The following is a 20203-nucleotide window of genomic DNA, read 5'->3' on the forward strand; positions in this document are numbered from 1 at the left end:
GCGGCACGGCAGCCGTCACCCCGGTGCGTGCCACGCCGGCTCGGGGCCGGACCCACGGGAGCAGTGGACGGGCAGGGAGCATGGTGCCCACGCAGCCGCCCCAAGCACGGCCAGGCCCCTCCGCCGACCCCCTCGGGGTCTCGCCCTCCCGCAGAGCCTGGGAGCAGCCGAGAGCTGAGCTCACGCCGGGGAGCAGGCAGCAGCCCCAGGGCTCCCGGCGCTGCCTCTCCCCTGGCATCACCAAACCACGCGCTTCTGCCCCCCAAAACAGGGGCTGCGAACCCCGCTAATGCCGCGGGGGGTGGGAGGCCCAGCCCAGCCCCGGGGGTGCGGCAGGGACCCGCTGCGAGCCGAGGCACCCCAAGGTGCAGGCCGGTGCCCGGCTACCCCAGGCACCGCTTCCCCCTTTCTCGTGAGTCAAGCAGAAAACACAAACGAAAGGAGCGGAGGCGAAGCCGCCCCGGCCCTGCCACCCCCTCGGGGCCGGGGTTTCGTGACAGCGACGGGCGGATTCGGCGCCGAAGCAGCTGACCGGGCGCTGGGACAGCCCCGCCAAGGAGCCTGCCCCAGCACGAGGCCGGCGCGGCGCTCCCGGCCGGGGACGCGGGCTGAACTCACGCTCACACGGAGGAATTTCCAACCAGAACTGGCTGGCAGGAGAGCATCTCCGCTCCGCCCGGCCGCAGGGCTGCAGCCGGCCGGCCGCAGGCACCCGCTCCCCGCGCAGCCCACCGCCCGCCGCACCTCTCCGGGGTCCGCGGCACAGCGAGCGTGGTTCCCCTCCCGGGCCCGGCGCAGGTCTTGGCCACATCGAGCTCGCCCCGAAATGGGGGGGTTTGGGGAGCCCCACGGCGCTGGGCTGCAGTCAGGAACGCAAAGAGAAACGAAGCAAAGCCCGGTTCTACAAAAAGGACTTAATTACGGAAGAAAATCAGGGGGTTTGGCTCAGTCTCTGCCAGCCCAGGGCGAGGGGCTGCGTGGGGGAGCCCAACCGCAGAGGAAGCAGCGCCCGGACAGGGCCAGGCTGAGCCCGCGGTGACGGAGAGGCTGTCCCAGGCGTCCCAGCACCCAGGCTCTCCCCGACCTCCCCGGCAGCAGGGAGCTGCCCTGCTCACAGCGCTGCGATGGCCTTGGCAGCGACGCGGCGGCCCAGAGGCAGGCTGAGGTCCGTGATGGCCAGGACAATCCTGGGACTGGACATGGTGGAGACTTTCACCAGCTCCGAAACCTGTCCGGAGAGAGGAGAACCGCAGCTGAGTCACGGGAGCCGCGAGAGCCGGGCAGCGGGACGCGCCTGGCCATGCCCGTCCCGTGGGACCAGCGCCCCAGAGACCCTGGGAGCGGGGAGCAGGATCTCCCGGCCACGGGACTCACCATGGTGAAGGGCATGAACTGGAGGATGCTGCCGCGGCTGCCCTGCTCCAGGCAGTCCACGCACTCCTCCATGAACCACTGCACAAACTGGGTGTGTGTGCCGGCCGTCTTGGCCCCCAGGATGGACGAGATGAGCAGGAAGAGGTTTGCTGTGGAGACGGGGAAGTGTCAGAAGCCCGGCCGGTTCAGGGAGGCTGCGGGTGGACAGGTCCCCACCGACGTCTCGGCACGGTGGGTCCGACCCCACGCCAGGCCTCCCGGCCGGGCACCCTGCAGACCCCCGCCGTTACCTAGCACCCTGTTCAGCGGGTCCCTCATGCTGACGGTGTGGAGCTGGGAGGCCGAGAGCGAGCTGCTCATCGAGTGATCTGTCGGGGAGGAGAACGCCTGTCAGGCTGGGGGGAGGCTGGAATGGCCTCTTGGCCCTCTCGGCCGTGCCAACGTGCCCACCCTGGCCAGCTCTGGCCATTCAAGCTTGCCCAGCCCTTGGGCTCCAGGAGGGGCTCTGCCATGAGCTGCCCCTTGGGGTGGGAGGGGTTTGGACCATGGTCCTTGGCCCCCTCCATACCCAAACGAGCGCAGCCTTCTCTGCTCGGGCACACCAGGACACGCCGCAGGCAGCCAGGCTCTGCCTCGGTCACCGTCCCTCGCTGCCGGGGCGCAGGCAGCGCTGGCACGTGCCCCAGGCGTGACGGAGCTCAGCAGCCCGGGAGGGCTCCAGGCGCTGCCACTGCCGCTCCCGGCGTGTGACACTTCGCTCTTGCACAAGCCAGATTTATTCCGAGTCTGACCGAGCTCAATGGCATCTCCAAGGGGTAAGCGTGAGAGAGCCCGCGAGCGTGCCTCCCTGCTGCTCCCCGCTGGCTCCGAACTCCAGCCGTGACTCGTCCCTGACGCCGCGCGCGGGCACGAGCAGCGTAGCGCAATGTCACGATCGGGAGAGCAGCAGAGCAGCGCTGCGCCAAGGCGGAGCGACACGCACGCTACGCGTCCTGCGCCCGCTGCCTGCAGGCCAGCCGGCGGGGTGGAGCCGGCCAGATGTTCAACAGCTGCACAGCAGCACTCGGATCTCACTCTCAGGGTGGAATTCAGCTACCAGAGCTGAGGCACGTCCAACGGACTAACAGCAAATATGGGGACAGACCAAGGGGATTTCTCGGACCCAAACTGTGAAGCACTGCTGGGGGCTCCTGAGGGAGAGGAACTGGGCCACCTCCGTCCAACGGGACGGGAATGTCCTCTTGTGCAGACCCCACAGCGCACAGCTGCTCCCAAAATCAGCAGGGCCCACCTTGGGCTGCTCTGAGGATGCTCAACACAAAAAGAAAGCCCTCCCACACTTTTCTCATGGAATCACGAGTTACGTGGCTGCTGCAGGAAGCAGCATTTCCACATCACTGCAGCAAACAGCCCAAAAAAGTCCTGAATGTCACTGGAAAGAGGTGGAACTGCCTTAAAAGTTAAAAAAAGATAGTGATATAAAGGGAAAACCCCATATTTCAACAGTAATGAAACCAACAGAAACCGCAGATAGATGGATGTGTTGACAACTAATACACAAAGAGCAACTTCGGACAAGAGCATCAGGAGAACAATGACCAAGGAACGCCCTGACTCACGGCTCAGGAGTCCAGACAACGCGTGTGGGAGCCGTGACAGCACCCGGCCGCGGCAGCAGGGCACGGACACCCCCCGGCACGTCCCGCCGGAGCTGTCGCAACCCGCAGCACCGCGCCGCGGGGACACAGAGACGTGGCCGGGGGGACTCGTCAGCGCCGCTCGCTGCCTTGTTAACGGCAGTGGAATGTCAGGATGTAGCCACAGACATCAGGAACGTCACCTCCAGCCACTCCTGCTGCAGGACATCAGCTCCCCGGTCCCACACGGACTGCCTGGGGGTGACAGGGCTCCAGCGAAACCTCCCCGAGCCCCTTGCGCGTGACGCACTGCCTCGGGTGGCAACGTCACGGAGGGAAGGCGCAATCTCATCCCCTTTCCTAAGTTGTTCTGATCAGCGAAATAGCGAGCTTGGCCTTTTCTAAGCGCAAAAGCTCCAGGGTAACTCAGCAAAACACACTCGAGCGCTCTGAATCTCCGCCTGGCCAGCTTGGGGAGAGAAGCAGCTTTGTGCCAATTCACATTTCAGACCCCGGGACGAGCGGCGAGGCAGCACGGTGCCGTCCCCGGAGCCGCCCTCCCTGCCCGCACTTACTGGGGCTGGAGAGGTTGTTGGCGTCCTCCTCGTTGGAGCTCAGCAGGCGCATGAGCTTGGAGGGCTGCGTGTCGTCCAGCGGGAACAGGCTGATGTAATCCTGGGGGGCAGAGGGGGTTCAGCCCCACCAGCTCCTCTCCGAGGGGGGATCCCGACCCCCACCCAGGGCTGATGACCCACCCCGCGCTCTGCACAGCCCCATGGCCCAGGGCTATGATCTCTGTTCACCCAGAGCACGGCCTGTGCCAACCACATACGGACCATCTCATTACAACCCCCCTCCCCAGAAAAGAGAAGGGAAAAACCCGTATTTTCAGGTCAAAGGACCTCAGACAGCCCAGAGAACCTGGGTAGGGAGCCTGGTCCCAGCTACCCACTCCTCCTGCCACCATCACCCCCCACAGACACTGCCCGCTCTCGTGCGCAGAGAGCCTCCAACCAAACCCCGCTCCGCGCCGGACGCACCTCAATGTCCTCTCGGTGCCTCTTCTTCTGCCTGGCGGACGCCTGGCCCTTGTTGTGGGAGGAGTAGGAGCTCAGGGCACACCAGACGGAGAGCCTGCGGACAGAGCGGGGACACTGCGAGGTGCTGCCAGCCCACGCGGATGACGCTGCGGGAGCAAGGGAAGATGGCAGAGCCTACAGCGTGCACCAGGATGGGACACAGCAGGTCCCTCCTCGATGAGAGGCAGCAGGGAACAGGGCCCAGACACCAGCATATTGCTCCTGTCAGCACTGTGCCGGGGCCAGAGCGGGACCCGGGCGGCTGGGACCCCCACCCAGCACAGAGCATCTCCCCATCTCCACAGACAGGCCCCGCTGCCCCCAAGGAGACGGTGCCCGTGGGTCTGGGGTCTTACTTGGCCAGGGCCTTTCCCGGCGGGTCCATGAGAGTGTGCCACTTGGAGGAGTCCGTCAGCAGGTTGGGCAGGATGTGGCCCAGCAGGGTCAGCGTCAGCTGCTGCATGTCCAGGCAGAAGATGGCATAGAGCAGCTCCACGGCCCGCAGCGTGTGCTCCTTCCGCGTCTCCTTCAGCAGCTCCTGTGAGGCACGGGCAGGGCTGAGGGAGGCACGGGCACAGCTGGGCCTGCTCTGCTCCCCTCCAGCGCCCAGGACTGTCACAGCAGCCAGCCCAGGCACAGCCAGCACTCCTGGGCACTGGGAGCACGGGCTAGACCCCCAGTTCTACCCTCACCACCCAGCCACAGTGCTGAGATGCACGGCCACCTCCCTCCTTCACCCCATACCTTGACCAGGTTGTTGCAGAACCAGTAGACACCCCCCATGTGCAGCAGGGTGTCGAAGATGTGGATGGAGCGGCTGTCGACCCAGCCCTTCTCCAGCACCTTGGTGAACACGCTCGTCAGCACCTCCTTGATGGGCTTCTTGGGGGGCAGCAGGTTCCAGTAAGGGATGGTGTCCATGCCCGTGGAGGGGAACTTGATCTGCGTGGCCGTCTGCTGCAGCACATCCGCACACATGTGCTCCAGGATGGAGCTCATGATCACCACGCTGCGGCAGAGAGGGACGGGGTCAGGCAGGCCCCGGGCAGCGGAAGCAGGGCAGGAGGCGGCACTGCACGGCGCGCCAGAGCTCACCGCTCGTTGTAGAACTGCAGCGTGTTGTCGCCGTACAGCGGGGTGGCCAGCTGCCGGATCATCTGCAGGGACTTCTCCCGCTCGTCCAAGCCCAGCATGCGGACGTGGGCCACCAGCCAGGCCACTGCGCACACCGCCATGCTGCACACCTTCCCCTTGATGTTGTCTGTGATTTTCTAGGGGAGGAGGTGTGAGCAGAGGTGGATGAGCACAGAGGATGCACAGGCTTCGCCTCAGCATCACCCCCCAGGGCCGTGGGCCCTGACTGCAGGGGCCCAGCCCTTCTCCACGGGGTGAACCTGCCCCTGCCAGCCCCACTGCCACCGTCGGGGCGGTTCAGGGCAGCACCGAGAGGCTGGAGGCACGTCAGTTCCCCACTCATGTCACGAAGGAGCCAGCGAGCTCTGCAGTGGCTGCAGCAGCGTTCAGGGCAGGACAGGGGACCCCTGCCCTGCTCAGGCCTTGGCCCCTCTGCAGGACACAGAGTGGTGCCGGTGCCCCTGCTCTGCCCCACGCCATCCTCCTGCCAGGCCCACCTGGATGGACTCAAAGGTGAGGACGCTGTTCTCCCAGGCGTTGAGGATCTCCAGGATGGCGGCCGAGATGCTCAGACACGCCTCGTGCCACTTCATCTGCCTGCCGGGAAAGACGGAGCCAAGAGGGTTCAGGCACTCGCTCACAGCAGCCACAGGGCTGGGGGAGACAGGGTGGGTGCTCCCCTCCCGGGTCTGCCCTGGCCCGCAGGGTGGGCGTGTGGGCTGAGCTCTTACACCAGCTTCATCTCAGAGGAGTTGTTGAGGAGGGCGACCAGGGACTCCACCTTGGTGGAGTCGGGGCGGAAGCAGGGGTGGTCGGGGTTGAGGATCTTCCCCTCCTCGGGCATGCAGGTCAGCATCCAGGTCTCGAAGAAGGGCACCTCGCCCGCCGGGCTCGACTCCGACAGGATCACCTGGAAAGGAACCGCCACAGGGTCTGTGACGCGGCCTGCGTCCCGCAGGGACCCTGCTGGGGACACCCACCCTGGGATGGACCAGGTAGGACCCCGTCACCCTGCTGAGGACCCCCACCCTGGGGTGGGACCCCCTCACCCTACCAGGGACCCCCACCCTGGGGTGGGACCAGGTGGGACTCCCTCAACCTGCTGGGGACCCCCACCCTGGGGTGCTCATGGCTGGGGGAGCAGCGCCGCCCTGTGGCCTGCACGAAGAGGCAGGCACTGGTCGGCCCCCAGTAGGGCACTGGTTTCCAGCCTGTGGGCTGTGGTTTTCCCCCCTCTACCAGAGGACTCCCCGGGGGACCACGGCCCATCACAGAGCAGCGCCTGCCACCCTCCCTCGGGGAGATGCCAGGACAGGACCAGTCCTGAGGGGCTGTGAGCATGGCAGCAGGGTCACCGCGTCCTGCCCGGAAAGGGCCACTTGTCCCCGGCCCGCCGAGCTGTGCTCAGGCTCCCCAGCTCCGGGGCCGGCTGGCCCACAGCCCCGCTAGCCCACGGCTCCGCAGGGTCGGGGTGCACAGCCCGGGGTCGGGGCGCACGGCCTGGCTGGCAGCCAGCTGGGAGGTGTCTCGGGGGGCACACGAGCTGGGAATCCCACACCCCGCTTCCTCCCTTCAGCCCGCCGTCATCACCCAGGGGACACTATTTTTGTCAAAACCGGTTCTGCACATCTGTTCAGCAGCAGCTGGTCAGGGAAGTCGCTCTGGGCCAGCGTGGGGGGATGAGACCTCCTCAGACAGCCCCGGGCACGTCTGCTCCGAGCTGCCTCCAGCCAGGACTCCCCCTCCCCAGGGCCGGCCGGGCAGGCCCCCTCCCGCCCGCCTTTCGCTCCCGCTCCGCATTCCCAGTGTTTCGGTATCGTTTTGCCTCCCAACACACGCAGATGTCGAAACCTGGAAAATTTTCACGCAACCAAAAGTGCCGTTTCCTGAGCAGGGCAGCAAGTTCCTCCTGTCTTGGGGGAGGAGGGCTGACGCTCCGCGTGGCTGCATGGGCCCCCCCAGTCAACCAGTGCCAAACAGGAGGGGCAATACTGGGAAAAGTCCGGTGAGATCAGAGCCAGCCCGGAGAGGGTGCGGAGGCAGCGTTCCCACCGACACCACAGCACCGTAAAGGGAGCACAACCAAAGCCTTCAGGAAGGCTGCAGCCACCCTCGCTACGCTGCCTGGCACTGGCAGATCCCGCAGCGACGGATTTCTGCCTGCACCAGGTGGAAGGCACCGGGTGCTTTCCCCCACGAGACGGGGTGGCTGCGGGGACGGTGGGGACAGTGGCAGGCTGCAGCACACGGGCTGGAGCCCCATCCCCTCGGAGGATGCTTACCTCCGAGCCGTAGGTCTGGGCCACATGGCACAGCATGAGGAAAGAGATGTCGAAGAGCAGGGCCCGAACTGGGGCTGTTTTGGCTGAGGGAGGAGAAAAGAAGACCTTGGGGACCTCCAGCCTCGACACACGGAGGCAGGCAGGAGCCCTGTGAATTCGGGGGCCAGGATCCTGCCTCCTCCAGGCAGCTTTCCTAAGCCCGGAGCGCTCGTGTGTGAACGAGGGGACGTGCCAAGCACCTCCCCCCGCCCCGTCTGCCTCTGCTTGAGCCTCCAGAGCAGCTCTGGCCTCCCCAGCCCACCCCGGGCTCCCCCCGCGCTACGGAAGGTCAGAGCACTCCGTTAAGTTTCATCACGCACAAATGCAGTCAGAGTCCTTATCTCGGGCTCTGTGCTGACACATCACCCCTTCCAGGGAGGGAGCTGGGGCAGGGCCGGCCCCAGGGGCCCCTCGGGCTGGGCCGGGGAGAAGGAGCTCTTCCCCTGCAAGCAGGGAACACCCCACACTTGGGATGGACACGCGTGAGGGCGGCAGGTCCCCAGGAGCCCAGACCCCCACTGGCACCCGGCCACGTGCCCCAGTGCCGGGCTCCCTGCCGGCACCCCCAGCCGGGCCCGGCGCAGCTCGGCTCGCCCCGGTGCCGCAGCCAGTCCCAGCTTCACCCAGCTGGGCCCCGCAGCGTCCCAGCGCGTGGCGCGGGGGGAGCACAGCTCAAACCACCCCACGCAGGGATGCGCATGCACTTACAGCCTTCTCCGGTGATGTGCTTCGTGAATTCGTTCAGCCTGGAGGGGACAGAGAGAGCCGCAGTGCAGCGTTATCACCACGCCAAACAGGCCTCTTCCCACCCCCGGGACGGCGGGGGGCTGCCCCTGCCTGCAGACCCCCTCCCGCACCCCAGCCCAGCGCCCGGCACGGCGGAGCAGGGTCCGAAGCGGGGCCCAGCTCCGCAGACACCCTCCGGCACAGCAGGGACGAGCCACCGCCTCCCTCTGCCTCTGCTCCCCTGCAGCAAAACAGGTCCAGCAACGCTGCTTCTCCCCACACCCAGCCAGCCCAGCGCCTGAGCGTGTCCCTCTCGCTGGAGCCGGCTCTGCCCGGCTGCGCGGGGATTTCTGAGTGCGGCCCTCCCCACACCGCAGCGGCACGACCCCCGGAACGGAGCGAGCACGGCGGGGCCCGGCACCCAGCCAGGCTGGCGCGGTTCGAGCTGCCTCAGGCCTCCCCACTGGAGGAAGGAAGCACATCACGCAGCCCCACGCGTGCTGGTGCGTGCGCTCTAACCAGGTCACAGGCGTCCGGGGACCGAGGGCGCACACGCAGCGAGCGGCCTGGATCTGAGGCTGTGCCAGTGCTTTCAGTTCTCTTAACGTCCTTAAACCAACCTAACTTGGATTCTCTGCCCTGCTCACGCAGGAGCAGGAGACGTGGTGCCGCGGGGTGCAGCCTCCCCGAGATCCCAGCCCTCCCCAGGGCCCTGCTGGATCCAGTGCTGCAGGGACACTGGGCCAGAGGCACGCCCAGCCCTGTCTGGGGGAGAGCTTGGGGGGCTGCCCGCTCACCCCAGACCTGCTAGTCGCTGGGAATGGCCTTGCAGGTGGACACTCACTTGATGAACTTCCGAGCGAAGGATTTCAGCTTGCCCGTCGCTGCTGCCGCTGCCAGCAGCAAGTCCAGGCTCTTCCCAGACAGCATGTGGCCCAAGACCCCCAGCAAGCCTTCAGGGGACTTGGAGTGATCCGCATCCATGGTCTATGAACAAAAAAAGGAAAGAGAAGTCATGGGGAACGTGTGCTACAGAGCAGCAGTAAAACTCTGGCCACGGGGGCAGAGCTGATCGGCTGCCAGCGCTGTCCCATGAGGCCTCGGGGAGCTGGGACCGCAGGGCTCAGGGAGGGCGGGGATGGACCCCCCATGCCCCAGGCACTGCACGGCATGGTGGAGGGGAGAGCCGCAGCGCACCAGGGCAGCACGACTGACACCCAAACACCCTCTCACACTCAGCAGTGGTGAGGCAACCAGAGTGACACGGGGACAGGGGGAGTCCCCAGGGACCGGGGGAGATGCAGGCAGGGAAGTGGCCGAGAGCAGGGCAGGCAGGGCTGGCTGGGCTCAGGCTGCTGGCACTGACAGCAGCGTGCTGCCTGCGGCTCCTCCGGCTCCCTGGGAAGGAGGAGGGGAGCTCCCGGTCCCCCCGGCAGAGCGGCAAGGCTGGGAGCAATTCCTCCATTCCTCCACCCCAAGCACAGGGGGAGATCAGGCACCTCCCAACCCCCCTGGCTGCCTGGTGGGACTGGTGCTGCTGGAAACAGGATGTGGGGCTGAGACCAGTCTGTCCAGCATGGATGCGGGAGGGGCCTCACCTTCAGTATGTTGGTGACAGTTGGCTCGGCCCTCAGGATGAGCCCCGGGTTTGGCTGGATGTTGGCGTTCTCCGCCGACTTCAAGCGCGGAGCGTGTTCTCTGTCCGCCTTCCTGGGGGATCCACAAAGAAGGGCCGGTGAGCAGGAATTCGTCACCCTGCCGCACTCCTCCCCACACTCAGCCACCTCCCAGCCACCTCCAAGCTCGGCATCCCCGAGGGAAGGCCACCGCCAGCTGCCACTCCGAGAGGACAGACTTCGCCTGTACTCTGTCTGTCACTGAAAGCAAAGCTTCGTCCCTCCAGGCCACGGCGTCCCAGCTGCAGGACAGCCAGCGGCACCACAGCTGGTCCTTTGCGCTCCCCCCGAGAAGGACAGCAAGACGAGGTGCTCCAACCCCACCTGGCTACCCAAACTTTTGAGGGGGCCGTACCGTTTGGCAATCAGGTTGTTCATGTTGGCCTCTGAAAGCAGCCCCTGCTTGCCGCACTCCTGCAGGAGCTGACTCGTGCAGTCGCAGCTGGAAGAGAGAGAGGAGAGCGCTCGCCCGAGGGACCACATTGCTGCTGCCCCAGGCAGCGCTGCAGGGCAGGGGGACTCCCGGGTTGCCCTCCTGGCTCTGCTCCCACCCCTCTGAGGATGCTGCAGGGCCAGAAGCAGCTCCAGATATCACACAGCATCACCAACGCGTGAACCGGCTGCCAGACGCTCACGGCTGCGCTCATCTGGCAGTGGCAGGGTCAGGAACGGGACCAGAGACTGAGCGAGCCTTGCCAGGAGCTGCCCCAGCACCCCGCGGCTCCCCGCGGCGGACGGGGCGGTTGCGGCACAGACTGGCCCCGGGCTCGTGGGGCTGCAGGTCACCCCGCGCACGGCGAGCACTCACTTGCATCGCTGATCTGCTTTGTCGAGCAGAGGGGTCAGCTTCAGCAGGAACTCGAAGGCACAGTTTACATCCTCGGTGAAGTCCTGCTGTACACAAAGCCAAGCACTCAGCTCGGAGCGCTGCCCACACCAGCCCACCTTCCCCTCCCACGCCGCCTTGAACACCAGAAGAAGGCTGTTGGGCCACCGACCGTTTCCCACCCCGGCCACCCCTGCACAATTTGGCCAGGCACCAGCACCGTCGTGACAAACACAGCTCACTTACGCACACAACGTGGCACACAGCTCCCATCGACGGCCCCCGAGACTCACCTTCTCCCCTTGGGGATACTTCTTGAGTTTAACCAGGACCTGGGGGATCTGAAAGACACGGGGCGTGGATGTGAGCGACCGAGGCAGAGCCCGCTCTGCACTCAGGACCTCCCAGCAACACAGGCAGCAGGAGCCCACGTGCAACACGCCTGCAAGCAGCTGCTCTCCCAGCCCACGGAAAGGAGCATTGCTGGAGCAGCCCGTGCAGCCGGGGGACTCTGTCCCCCCACCTGCCCTCTGCAAGGCCCTTCCACCACCCCAGGGAGCCGCAGGGCACGGCCACCTCTCGACAGCCAGGCAGAGGAGCGAGGCTGCGGAGGAGCGCAGCACAGGCAGAGCACGTGTCCGGCCTGAAATTACACGCAGATCCCTTTTGTCTGGTACAAAGACAGGAGGCGAAGCAGACTGCTCCGGGGCTGCCCACCGCCGAGCCGTGGGAGCGCAGGCCCCGAGGCTGCTGTGGCATCCTTCACGGGCCACGACGGCCCCCACAGCACCCCAGGAAAGCCATTCTGCAAAACAAAGCGGGGCCGGGCTGAGAAGAGGCCCTGGTCAGCAAAGCCGATGCTCAGCAGGTTGCAGGCTGGCTGCTGGGGGCTCAGCTGGGGCGTGGGGGCACCCCGAGGGGCACGCTGCGGGAGAGGAGAACTAATTGCTCTGCCAGGGTTTAGTGCTCAGCAGAGGCCGGGCGTGCGGGGAAAACGCAGCAGCAGGCCCGGGGCTCAGAGCACCGCGCTCGCGGCGGGGCCAGGCCCTACCTTCAGGAAGGTGAAGGCTGTCCACTTCAGCTCCTCCGTGCCCTCCGGGGACTCGATGAGGCCCACGAAGCAGGCCTTCCAGATCTCCAGCACAAAGAGCGGGGAGGGGATGCGCTGCGGGGCACAGAGACAAAACCCTCCAGTGCTGGAAAGGCAACAAAGTGCCTCCGCCAAGCACAGCCAACCCCCGAACCCCCTGCGAAGGTGTCGATGGGCTCCCGCTGCTCCCTGCAGCTGTGCCCACGGCCCTGGACCGGGATCAGCGCAGGGAGGTACACAGCACAGAGCCGCAGCGAGGCCCCGGTCCCACGGCCCCAGGCCACCCCGAGCAGAAAAGCAAGATGCCACTTCTGTACCTGCATCCTCTTCACCATCATCAGCTGCTCCACCAGCGGCTGGGTCTCTCCCGTGAGGTTCATGGTCCCCTCCAGCAGCACCACGGCATGCACGGTGGGGAAGCCAGTCTTGTTCAGCTGCTCGGAGTGCACCGAGAGCATGGTGGGGATGCTGGGCGGGAGACGACAGCACAGGGTCACTGGAGCCTTGCAGGGATCGATCCTTGCTTCCCCTATCCCCTCCTCCTTTCCCGCCAAGCCCCTGACCTTTGCTGTCCTGCACCCCTCTGGGCCAGGGCAGCCTGTAGCTCCTGTGCCCTGCAGCAGAGCCCGGGGCACAGCCAAGCCCCCGCGCCACAGCCGGGCTCTGGGAGCCGCTCCGGGGGGATCCAGAGCAGGGACGGCAGCGCCGGAGTGGCCAGAGCAGCTGAGGGATGGCGAGGGGCCGCAGGGTCTCCGGAGGAGCAATCCCTGGGTAAGACTCCTTTGCAGTAGGTCACCACTAGCCCTGTCCCCTCTCCTAGCCCAGGGCCTCTCACCTGCCCCAGCCCAGTGACAGCGCAGGGTCAACTGGGAGGGAGGGAGGAGGCTCTCGGACCTCGGCGCAGGGCTCAGACCCATTCTACCCTCCGAGCCCACGGAGACAGCAGCGCAAAGCTACCTCTTGATGAGGGAGACGCAGTCGTCAGCCTGGCTTCGCAGTGGGGAGCTGCTGAGGCTGTTCAGGTTCTCCCCGAGCTTGACGAGGGACTGCTCCACGGCGCTCCAGGAGGCTGGGCAGGGAGGGCAGGCGTTTGGCGGGGGACAATGACAGGCTGAGAAGCCAGGCAGGCTGGCTCCAAGGCCCGAGGCAGCACAGAGGGCCTGCCAAGGCCGGGGCTCCCCACCGAGGCCCAAGGTGAGCAGAAGTCAGGGCACCCCTGCACACCCAAGCCGAGGGTCTGCGGGCCGCTCAGCAGCTCTGGCTTCGGGCTGGCACAGCCTCTTGGCCAGCCGCAGGCACCGACCGAAGGCGCAGGGCTGTGCCAGGCACGCTGGCGGAGCACAGGACCCACGGCGCGCCCAGGAACAGCTCACACAGCCTTCGCATTAATTCTGCTCCTCATCCAAGGGCAGCAGGGAAGGGAGGGGGCAGAGGGTGGCACGGAGCCAGGGAGGAGACGGTTACAGCAACAGGGCTGGAAGATGGATGGGCTTGGAGCTGCAGGGACACTGCGGCAGGAGCCGGGCAGGGGGAAGGGAGAGGTGGCACTGACATCTCCCCAGGGCCAGCCGCGACCAGGAGGCAGCCCCGGCAGCGGGGACGCGGAGCGGTGCTGCGGGGCAGCGACATACACGCCTCCTCCAGCTTGGCGATGTGGATCAGGGCGCGGTTCTTGGTGCTGCCCAGCATCTTCTCCAGCCGCTCCAGACACATCTTCAGCTGGCTCTCAGCTGCCGCCTGCTCCAGCGTCTCCTTCACCTTCTCGGTGTAGAAGGCGGCACAGCGCAGGAGCCAGTTGAGGGCACTCATCAGCGCGCGGCAGAGGCCGATGCACTCCTCTGCTTTGCCGTGGCAGCTGGGGAGGAGAAACGGGACCACGCTCACCGTGCGCCGGGCTCCTGGCCCAGGGAAACCGAGGCACAGACACCGGGCTGGCTGGGGACCCAAACCCGCACCCCGTGCTCCCAGCCCAGCGTGCCCGCCGGCTCCTCCGCCGCAGATCCCAGCCTGCCCAGCCCACGAGCATCCCTGCTGTCCCAGGGGAAATAAAGCCTGCCCAGCGCAGACTCCTCTCTGACCACTCTACTACAGGGAAACTTTCCAAGCCTCTAATCAAATTATCTTGCTAAGAGAGGCTCAGCATTGATCAATGTGCTGCGAGAGGCGAGTGCTTTCCCCTCCTGATGCACAAATCATCAGGGCCAGAAGTTTTGATCAAATTAAGCAGAGGATCAGATTAGGCAGAGACTGGATTAAGTGGCCGGCTCTGCAGTTGGCCAGCAACAGCTCCTTGTCAACATCTGTGACTGATGCATATTCATTGCTGCTGCTTCATTTCATGTAATTGAAGAGCTGCTCCCTTCAGCTTTCCTCCTCCTCCTCCCACTGCCCCCCGCCGCACGCTCACTGCCTCGGCCTCCCAGAAGAGGCTGTCAGGGGTTAACAGGAAGATTTCTGAGCTTTCTAAAAAAGTTTTTGTGGCCTGAATTGTCTGGACTCCCCTGGGTCCTGCAACACCAGCGGAAGAGCACAAAGCAAAACAAGGCAGCTGCCTGAAGCGCCTGGGGCAGCGCAGGCAGGGCTGTGAGCGCCGGCAGACGGGGACGCTTAGCCAGGGCCCTGGGAAGCTGCAGAGGCCACTCAAGAGAAACGAAACGCTCCGAGGGGACAGACACCCTCCGGCCCCAGGGCTCACGCCCACCCCTAACCCCCTGAGCCAGGAGGGAACACCACGGCGCAGGCGTTTCTGCCAGGACGGGTGGGTTTCCTGCAGCTTCCCACGAAGCTGGTGGGGTTTTGGGCTCCCTCGGCTCTGCCCGTGCCAGCGCTCGCGTGGCAGCCCAGGCTGGGGCAGCCGCAGGGGAACGGCGACGCAGAACGGGAGGGGAACAGGCACCTCTCTGCCAGGGTGAGCATCCCGGGCTCACCGGCCCCCGCCAGCTCCCGGCACTGCCCGGGGCGCAGCCCGGGGCCGCGGCAGCAGGGCTGGGAGGGCCACACCGTACCTGAGGCGGTCGCAGAACATGTCCATGATCTCCAGCAGCGACTGGACACACAGGTCCCGGGAGAAATCGTCGAACTAGAGCAGAACAAGTCGAGATTTCAAATGGGGGCTGCTGGGCCTCAGCAGCTCCGAAAACAAACACAACCCCTTCCTCCAGGGGCCGGGCCGGGCGCTGCCGGCCGCAGGACACTCGTCCTGGCAGCTGCCCAGCAGCCACTCGAATGGGAACTAGGTCAGGGCTGTCCGACGGCTGGGTCGTGCCCTCCCGGGGTCGCAGGAGGCAACCAGGCCACGGCAGCAGAGACTGGAGGCTGGGTTTTCTCCACAGCATCCCCGAGACAGTGGCGGGGGGCCTGAGCTCCGCTCCCTGCCGGCTGCCTTGACGTGGCGGTGGCTCGGCGCCAGCCCGCGTGCCCACCACCGGCGCGGCGGGGCTGGCAGCCCACGCCAACAGCCCGGCTGGCCGCGGGGCCGGTGGGCAGCAGAAGCGCGGCTCCCCGCCTCCTGGCAGAGCAGATGGGGCCACCCCGCCGGGCCGGAGCTAGCCCGCAGCTCTGCCCTGGGCCCACGCTGAGCTGAAGGAGGAAGCCTCGGCTGTCAAGGTCAGCTCTCTGCTCGCCCTGCTGGAACGGGCACGGCCCAGGAACGGCGACGAGCCTGCGCCGTTCGGAGCAGACCTGCCGCTGTGCTCGGCGTCAGCGGCCGTGCGCCGGCTCTGCCCTCCCCTGGGAGCGTGCCCACCACCCTGCACCGGTGCCAGGCCCTGTCGGAGGGGTCCCCACCTTCACCAGGGCTTCGTGGCACATCTACGGCACGGCTCCAAGCTCAGCCTGCGGCACCCCAGAACAGTGCCAGCGCCACATGGCTACCAGCTCCTTTTTCCTCCTGTCCCCAGGAACGACAAGAAGGTGGGAGGGAAGAAACTATTCTCCCTCACGTTATTCTTCCTTCAGATCAAAGCTTGCCCTGACAAGGACAGCACCTGGGGAGAGTGGGGGCCCCAACGCAGCCGGCGAGGGGCTACAGCTCCCCACGGAGCCGCCCCGAACGCCGAGCGGAGGCAGCCGCAGAGGGCTCGTCCCCACCGAAAGACCCTGGGGACAGGGAGCACCCGTGGGAAGCTGGCCAGCTGCGGGGGGCGGGTGGCCGCAGCCCGGGGCTCGGCGCTGGCAGCACTCCCTCGTCAGTGGCGCAGCTCTCCCATCGCCAGCACCGGATCCCCACGGCAGAAGGATGTGGTTTCCGACAGCCGGGGCGTGGTTTACACGCAGGGTGCTGAGGGCCAGGCCCCACATGACGGAGGGACAGGGCTTTCACACCCGCAGTCGTCCCCAAAACCAGAGCGGGACCCGCCAGGCGTGTCCCCAGCGGGACACGGAAGGACTCGGGCGCCAATCTGCGCTGGCTGACCACTGCTGACTCAGCAGAGAATGTCGTTTTCCACTTGACCTACATTTGGGGAGAGTTGTGGGGAGGGAAATGGATACGTGGGTCACAGGCAAAGAGCAAAACCTCAGGCAGCACCTGTCAGAGCCGTACCTTGCTGATGGCCGTCAGCACCGTGGAATAAGACACCATCTAGGAACAAAACACAAAACCAAAACAAACCCAGTGCAGCGGCGTGTTAGCGGGTGACGTTTGCCAGCGCGGCGCCCGTTGCCGAGGAACGGCAAGGTCAGGGCCCGGCCTCGCTGCCTGTCACCGCAGACAGGGCTGGGGCGCTGACCCGGCACAAATCCAAACAGACGTTTTTAGGTGACGGCTAATTTGTTTCACACAAACTTCAGACGATATTAAAACGCCGCACCAAGAAAGCGCAGAGCTTACAGCAAGCGCAGAGGCTCTTGGAGGGCAAGGATTTCCACCCCGCGTGCAGCCGGGCGACGGGCAGAGGCTGTTTACAGAAAGGTCCCTGCCTCGGCCACGCGCTGAGCCCTCCGCCGCCCGCCCGAGCCCTGGGGAGACGCAGACAGGAGATTCGGGGCGTCCGCCCGCCACCGACTCCGCACCCCGGTCTCTTTGCCCACCTGCCAAGTGGGGCTGCGGGGCGACAGCCCGCAGCGCCTGCAGTCGTTACCTGGGAGCTGATAGCGTATTTCAGGTAGGACAAGATGAGTGGGTTCGGCGACGGCCCGATCATGGCCTGCTCCAGAAGAGCCTCTGCAAGCAAAGGAGAGGGGCCGGGAGGTCCCCGGTCAGCGCGTACACGCTGTGGGGACACGCAGACACACCAGCGCTCTGCCCTCATCCCCCAGGAAAGGTGGCAGAGACTAATTGTGCTAACCACGACTCTGCATCGCTCTTCCCTGCAATTAACCGAATCCCACAACTTTCTAATCCCCGATGGCAAAAGCCAGTAAATAATTCCGGCAGCACGAGCAGCCTCCTGCTACCTCAGCTTTCCCCGGGTACTCTGGCCCTGAAACAGCACCTGCTGCTCTCCAAAGACGTTCCCCTCCCTCCCATGTCCTGCCCAGGAGGCTCATGCATCCTCCACTGAGCGACTTTCGCTCCGGCACCTGCGGCTCAACTCCGGGCAGGCAGCCCCTGTCAGCTGGGACCAGCCCTGCACGCCTGGCCCTCCCTGCCCCCGCTGCCTGCCAGCGCCGGCCCGTGGGCGCTGGAGGGGCTCTGCCCGTCCCGTCTGCTCAGTCAAGCCTTTAATCGACCATTTGAACCACGGCAGAGCGCAGGAACCACCTCCCGAAAGCAGGCCCCGGGGCTGTGGCACGGGCTGTAAGTAGGTCAAAGCAGCCAGATGCAAGAGGGGCCAGCAGCCGTTTGGGAAGCCGTCGCCCCAAGGACGAGGAGGAGCAGCAGCCGTCGCCGGATCCCGACCGCGGGAGCAGGAGACTCCCTGGGTCTCGCTCGAAGGCTGAGACCTCGGCCAAAAGCATCTCAGCTCGAGGACAGAAGGCTAATGGCAGCCTTCCCCTCCCCGTCTAATCAGTGAGTGTCAACACGAGCCAGCCGCACGCTGTGACCCACCGCAGACGTGTCAGCACAGATTTGCCGGGCACCGCCGTGATCCTGGCAGCTTGTGCCAGCTTTTCCTCCTTTGTAGTTTGAATCCGAAAGGCCCGAGCTTGGGAAAGGATGGCTCTAGGGCTGCGGCGAGGGAGGCAGCGGTCGTTGCAGCCAGCAGGGCCTCAGGAACAGCCTCCCTGCGTGCCCACCACGGCGCCGGTGTCAGCATCGTCCCTTTTAAGCTCCCTTTTTCAGCGGGGAAAACAGGACCCGGCTCCCTTCCCCTTCTTGCAGAGGGGCTGCCCTCCAACGAAGCTCAGGATAACGAGCCTCTCCCCGGATACAAGCTGGCCAGGAGAAACCCGTTTCTACAGCAACCTCAGAGACTGATTATCTCCAGCCCTGCTTTCGGGGATGCGCAGGCGGGCCCACGCCAAGCACCCCAAGGGCCCCGCTGCCTCAGCGAGCAGCGCAGGAGCCGGTGCTGCCAGGCTGGGAACCGGCACCAGGGAGCCCCGGGGACCGGCCGGCCAGTGGCAGGGCCAGCCCTCGAGCCAACTGCCCCCCGCGCCCCCCAGCACTGCATTCCCAGGCCGTGCCAGCCCCCCGCGCAAACCCAGCACCTCACTGCCACAGCCAGGCCCCACAGCTCCAGCTCGGCTCCTCCAGCCCCACGCCACCATGGGGCTGGGCACGTCCACATGCTGACCCCCCCACGGGCTGCAACGGGAGGGGGACAAACCCGGCCTGAGGAGCTCAGCTGTGAGGACAGGGCTTGACAAAACCCACCATCGCGGGCCAGACGCTGCCAGAAAAGCACTGGTAGGACGGGAGGAGGCAAAGAGAGCCTCGCCAGGGAAAGGCCCCCCTCCTCGGCGGGGCGAGGAGCGCCGCTGCCTGCGCCAGGGCTGTGTCCCTTTAAATCCCCCGGTGCAGCAACCCCCGAGCAGCGCTCTGTTTATTTACCCAGGGCTTGCAAACACGTGCTTGCTGCACAGGAAAAGCAAAAACCAAACAAACTAGCAGCAAGTTTCTATAATTGGCATAAAAGCCTGGCAAATCTTTAAACCGTGGAGCTCAGCAGGTACCAGCGTTTGGCAGGATTTGTATCAAACGCCCTTGAACGGGGACGGGACAAGAAACCTGAATAACAGGGGGTGGGAAGGGCCTTCGCAGCAGCACCTGGCTCCCTCACAGCGCTTTCCCCTCCCTTGGTAAAGCACACCGACGAGGCAGACGGGATCGTTCTCCCCTCTTGGCGGGGGAAACCGAGGCAGCTAGCGGGAACCTGCGTCCAGCCAGGCGGTGAGCAGAGCGGCGCGACCCCAGAGCTCTGCGCCAGCAGCGTTTCAGCCCTCGTGTCCCTGCAGCCAGCGGCGATCCCAGCCCTCCACCACGGGCTGAGCTTTGGGCCAGCTTAACCGCGGCTCCAGGCAATAGGATCACCCCAAGGCGAGCAGCCCCACCACAGAAAACCCCTTCTCAGCCCCCCCGCCGCCTCCATTCCCCCCCCCAGGTCCCCAGACCTGCCAGGTTGAGGATATCCCAGGTAGCTCCACGGGGGAAGAACCGCTTCATGTTTATGGCCCACTGATAGTCGCTCCATCGCTCCTTCCAGGCCTGCAGAATGGCCTGCTTCAGGTTCACCACCTTCATGGCCGCGCTCTGCGAAGGGAGGGTGGCAGGGCAGGGCTGACAGGGTTTTTATTTGGGGGGGGGGGGAAGGATTATTGAACCCCCCTCCCCAGGGGAAAAGCAGAGGGGTTTGGGCCCAGCGGTTTCTGAGGGGAAGGGGAGGCCGCGGCTCGGGGCCTGGCTTTCACGGGGGCGGGCGGGGGGCTCCGGGGCCGACCCCCGCACCACCCCGGAGCCCCCCGCCCGCCCCCGCTGTCCCCTCCCGTTCCCGCCGCCCCTCACCTTCCTCCTTCCTTCAGCCGGCGAACGCGTCCCTCAGCGCCTGGGCACCGCCATGGTGGCGCCCGCCAGCAAGCCGGGCGCTGATTGGCCAGCGGGATACGCGGCGGGGCGCGGGGGCTGCTGGGAGTTGTAGTTCGGAGGGAGGGGACGGGAGTTGGGGGGGTGAGGCGGTGCGGGGGTGCGAAAAATGGGGCGTGCGAAGGTTTGGGGGTGCAAAATGGTGCGTGGGAAGGAGTGGGGGTGCAAAAATGGGGTGTGGGAAGAAGTGGGGGTGCAAAAATGGGGCGTGAAAAGGAGTGGGGGTGCAAAAATTGGGCGTGCAAAGGTGTGGGGGTGCAAAACGGTGCGTGGGAAGGCGTGGGGGTGCACAAAAGGGATGTGGGAAGGAGTGGGGGTGCAAAAATGGTGCGTGCAAAGGCGTGGGCGTGCAAAGGCGTGGGGGTGCCGGCGGG

The 20203-nt window shown here is 65.8% G+C and overlaps 1 protein-coding gene across 3 annotated transcripts; it reads right to left on the reverse strand.

Moving 5' to 3' along the window:
• Positions 1-900: 900 nt before the first annotated feature.
• Positions 901-19835, reverse strand: MED24 (mediator complex subunit 24). Of its 3 annotated transcripts, none has more exons than XM_075443756.1 (26): positions 19752-19835; positions 19361-19499; positions 16945-17027; positions 16407-16445; positions 14869-14942; positions 13495-13718; positions 12821-12932; positions 12181-12331; positions 11825-11938; positions 11067-11114; positions 10756-10838; positions 10303-10389; positions 9870-9981; positions 9116-9258; positions 8254-8291; positions 7507-7589; positions 5956-6134; positions 5722-5821; positions 5186-5361; positions 4835-5099; positions 4447-4628; positions 4052-4145; positions 3587-3686; positions 1665-1742; positions 1375-1523; positions 901-1228 (listed from the first exon to the last, which is right to left on the reverse strand). In XM_075443756.1, the coding sequence occupies exons 2-26, from the start codon at positions 19488-19490 to the stop codon at positions 1112-1114; spliced, it is 2961 nt and encodes a 986-aa protein (XP_075299871.1). In that variant the 5' UTR covers positions 19491-19499; positions 19752-19835; the 3' UTR covers positions 901-1111. The 3 variants fall into 3 exon arrangements, with proteins under 3 accessions (XP_075299871.1, XP_075299870.1, XP_075299872.1); XM_075443755.1 differs by having other exon boundaries at positions 10756-10841; XM_075443757.1 differs by lacking the exons at positions 901-1228; positions 1375-1523; positions 1665-1742 and having other exon boundaries at positions 3598-3686; positions 4052-4197; positions 10756-10841.
• Between the last annotated feature and the right edge of the window lie 368 nt (positions 19836-20203).

The sequence above is a fragment of the Opisthocomus hoazin genome, chromosome 26 (genome assembly GCF_030867145.1).
Source record: "Opisthocomus hoazin isolate bOpiHoa1 chromosome 26, bOpiHoa1.hap1, whole genome shotgun sequence".
NCBI classification, from domain to species: domain Eukaryota; kingdom Metazoa; phylum Chordata; class Aves; order Opisthocomiformes; family Opisthocomidae; genus Opisthocomus; species Opisthocomus hoazin.

Excerpts from the sequence above, each read along its gene's own strand:
- MED24 (XM_075443755.1), bottom strand. The coding sequence starts at position 19,490 with ATGAAGGTGGTGAACCTGAAGCAGGCCATTCTGCAGGCCTGGAAGGAG. Across the intron at positions 11,939-12,180 it reads TGATGGTGAAGAGGATGCAG|CGCATCCCCTCCCCGCTCTT; the intron begins GTACAGAAGTGG and ends TGTGCCCCGCAG. Across the intron at positions 4,629-4,834 it reads TCTGCAACAACCTGGTCAAG|GAGCTGCTGAAGGAGACGCG; the intron begins GTATGGGGTGAA and ends CGTGCCTCACAG.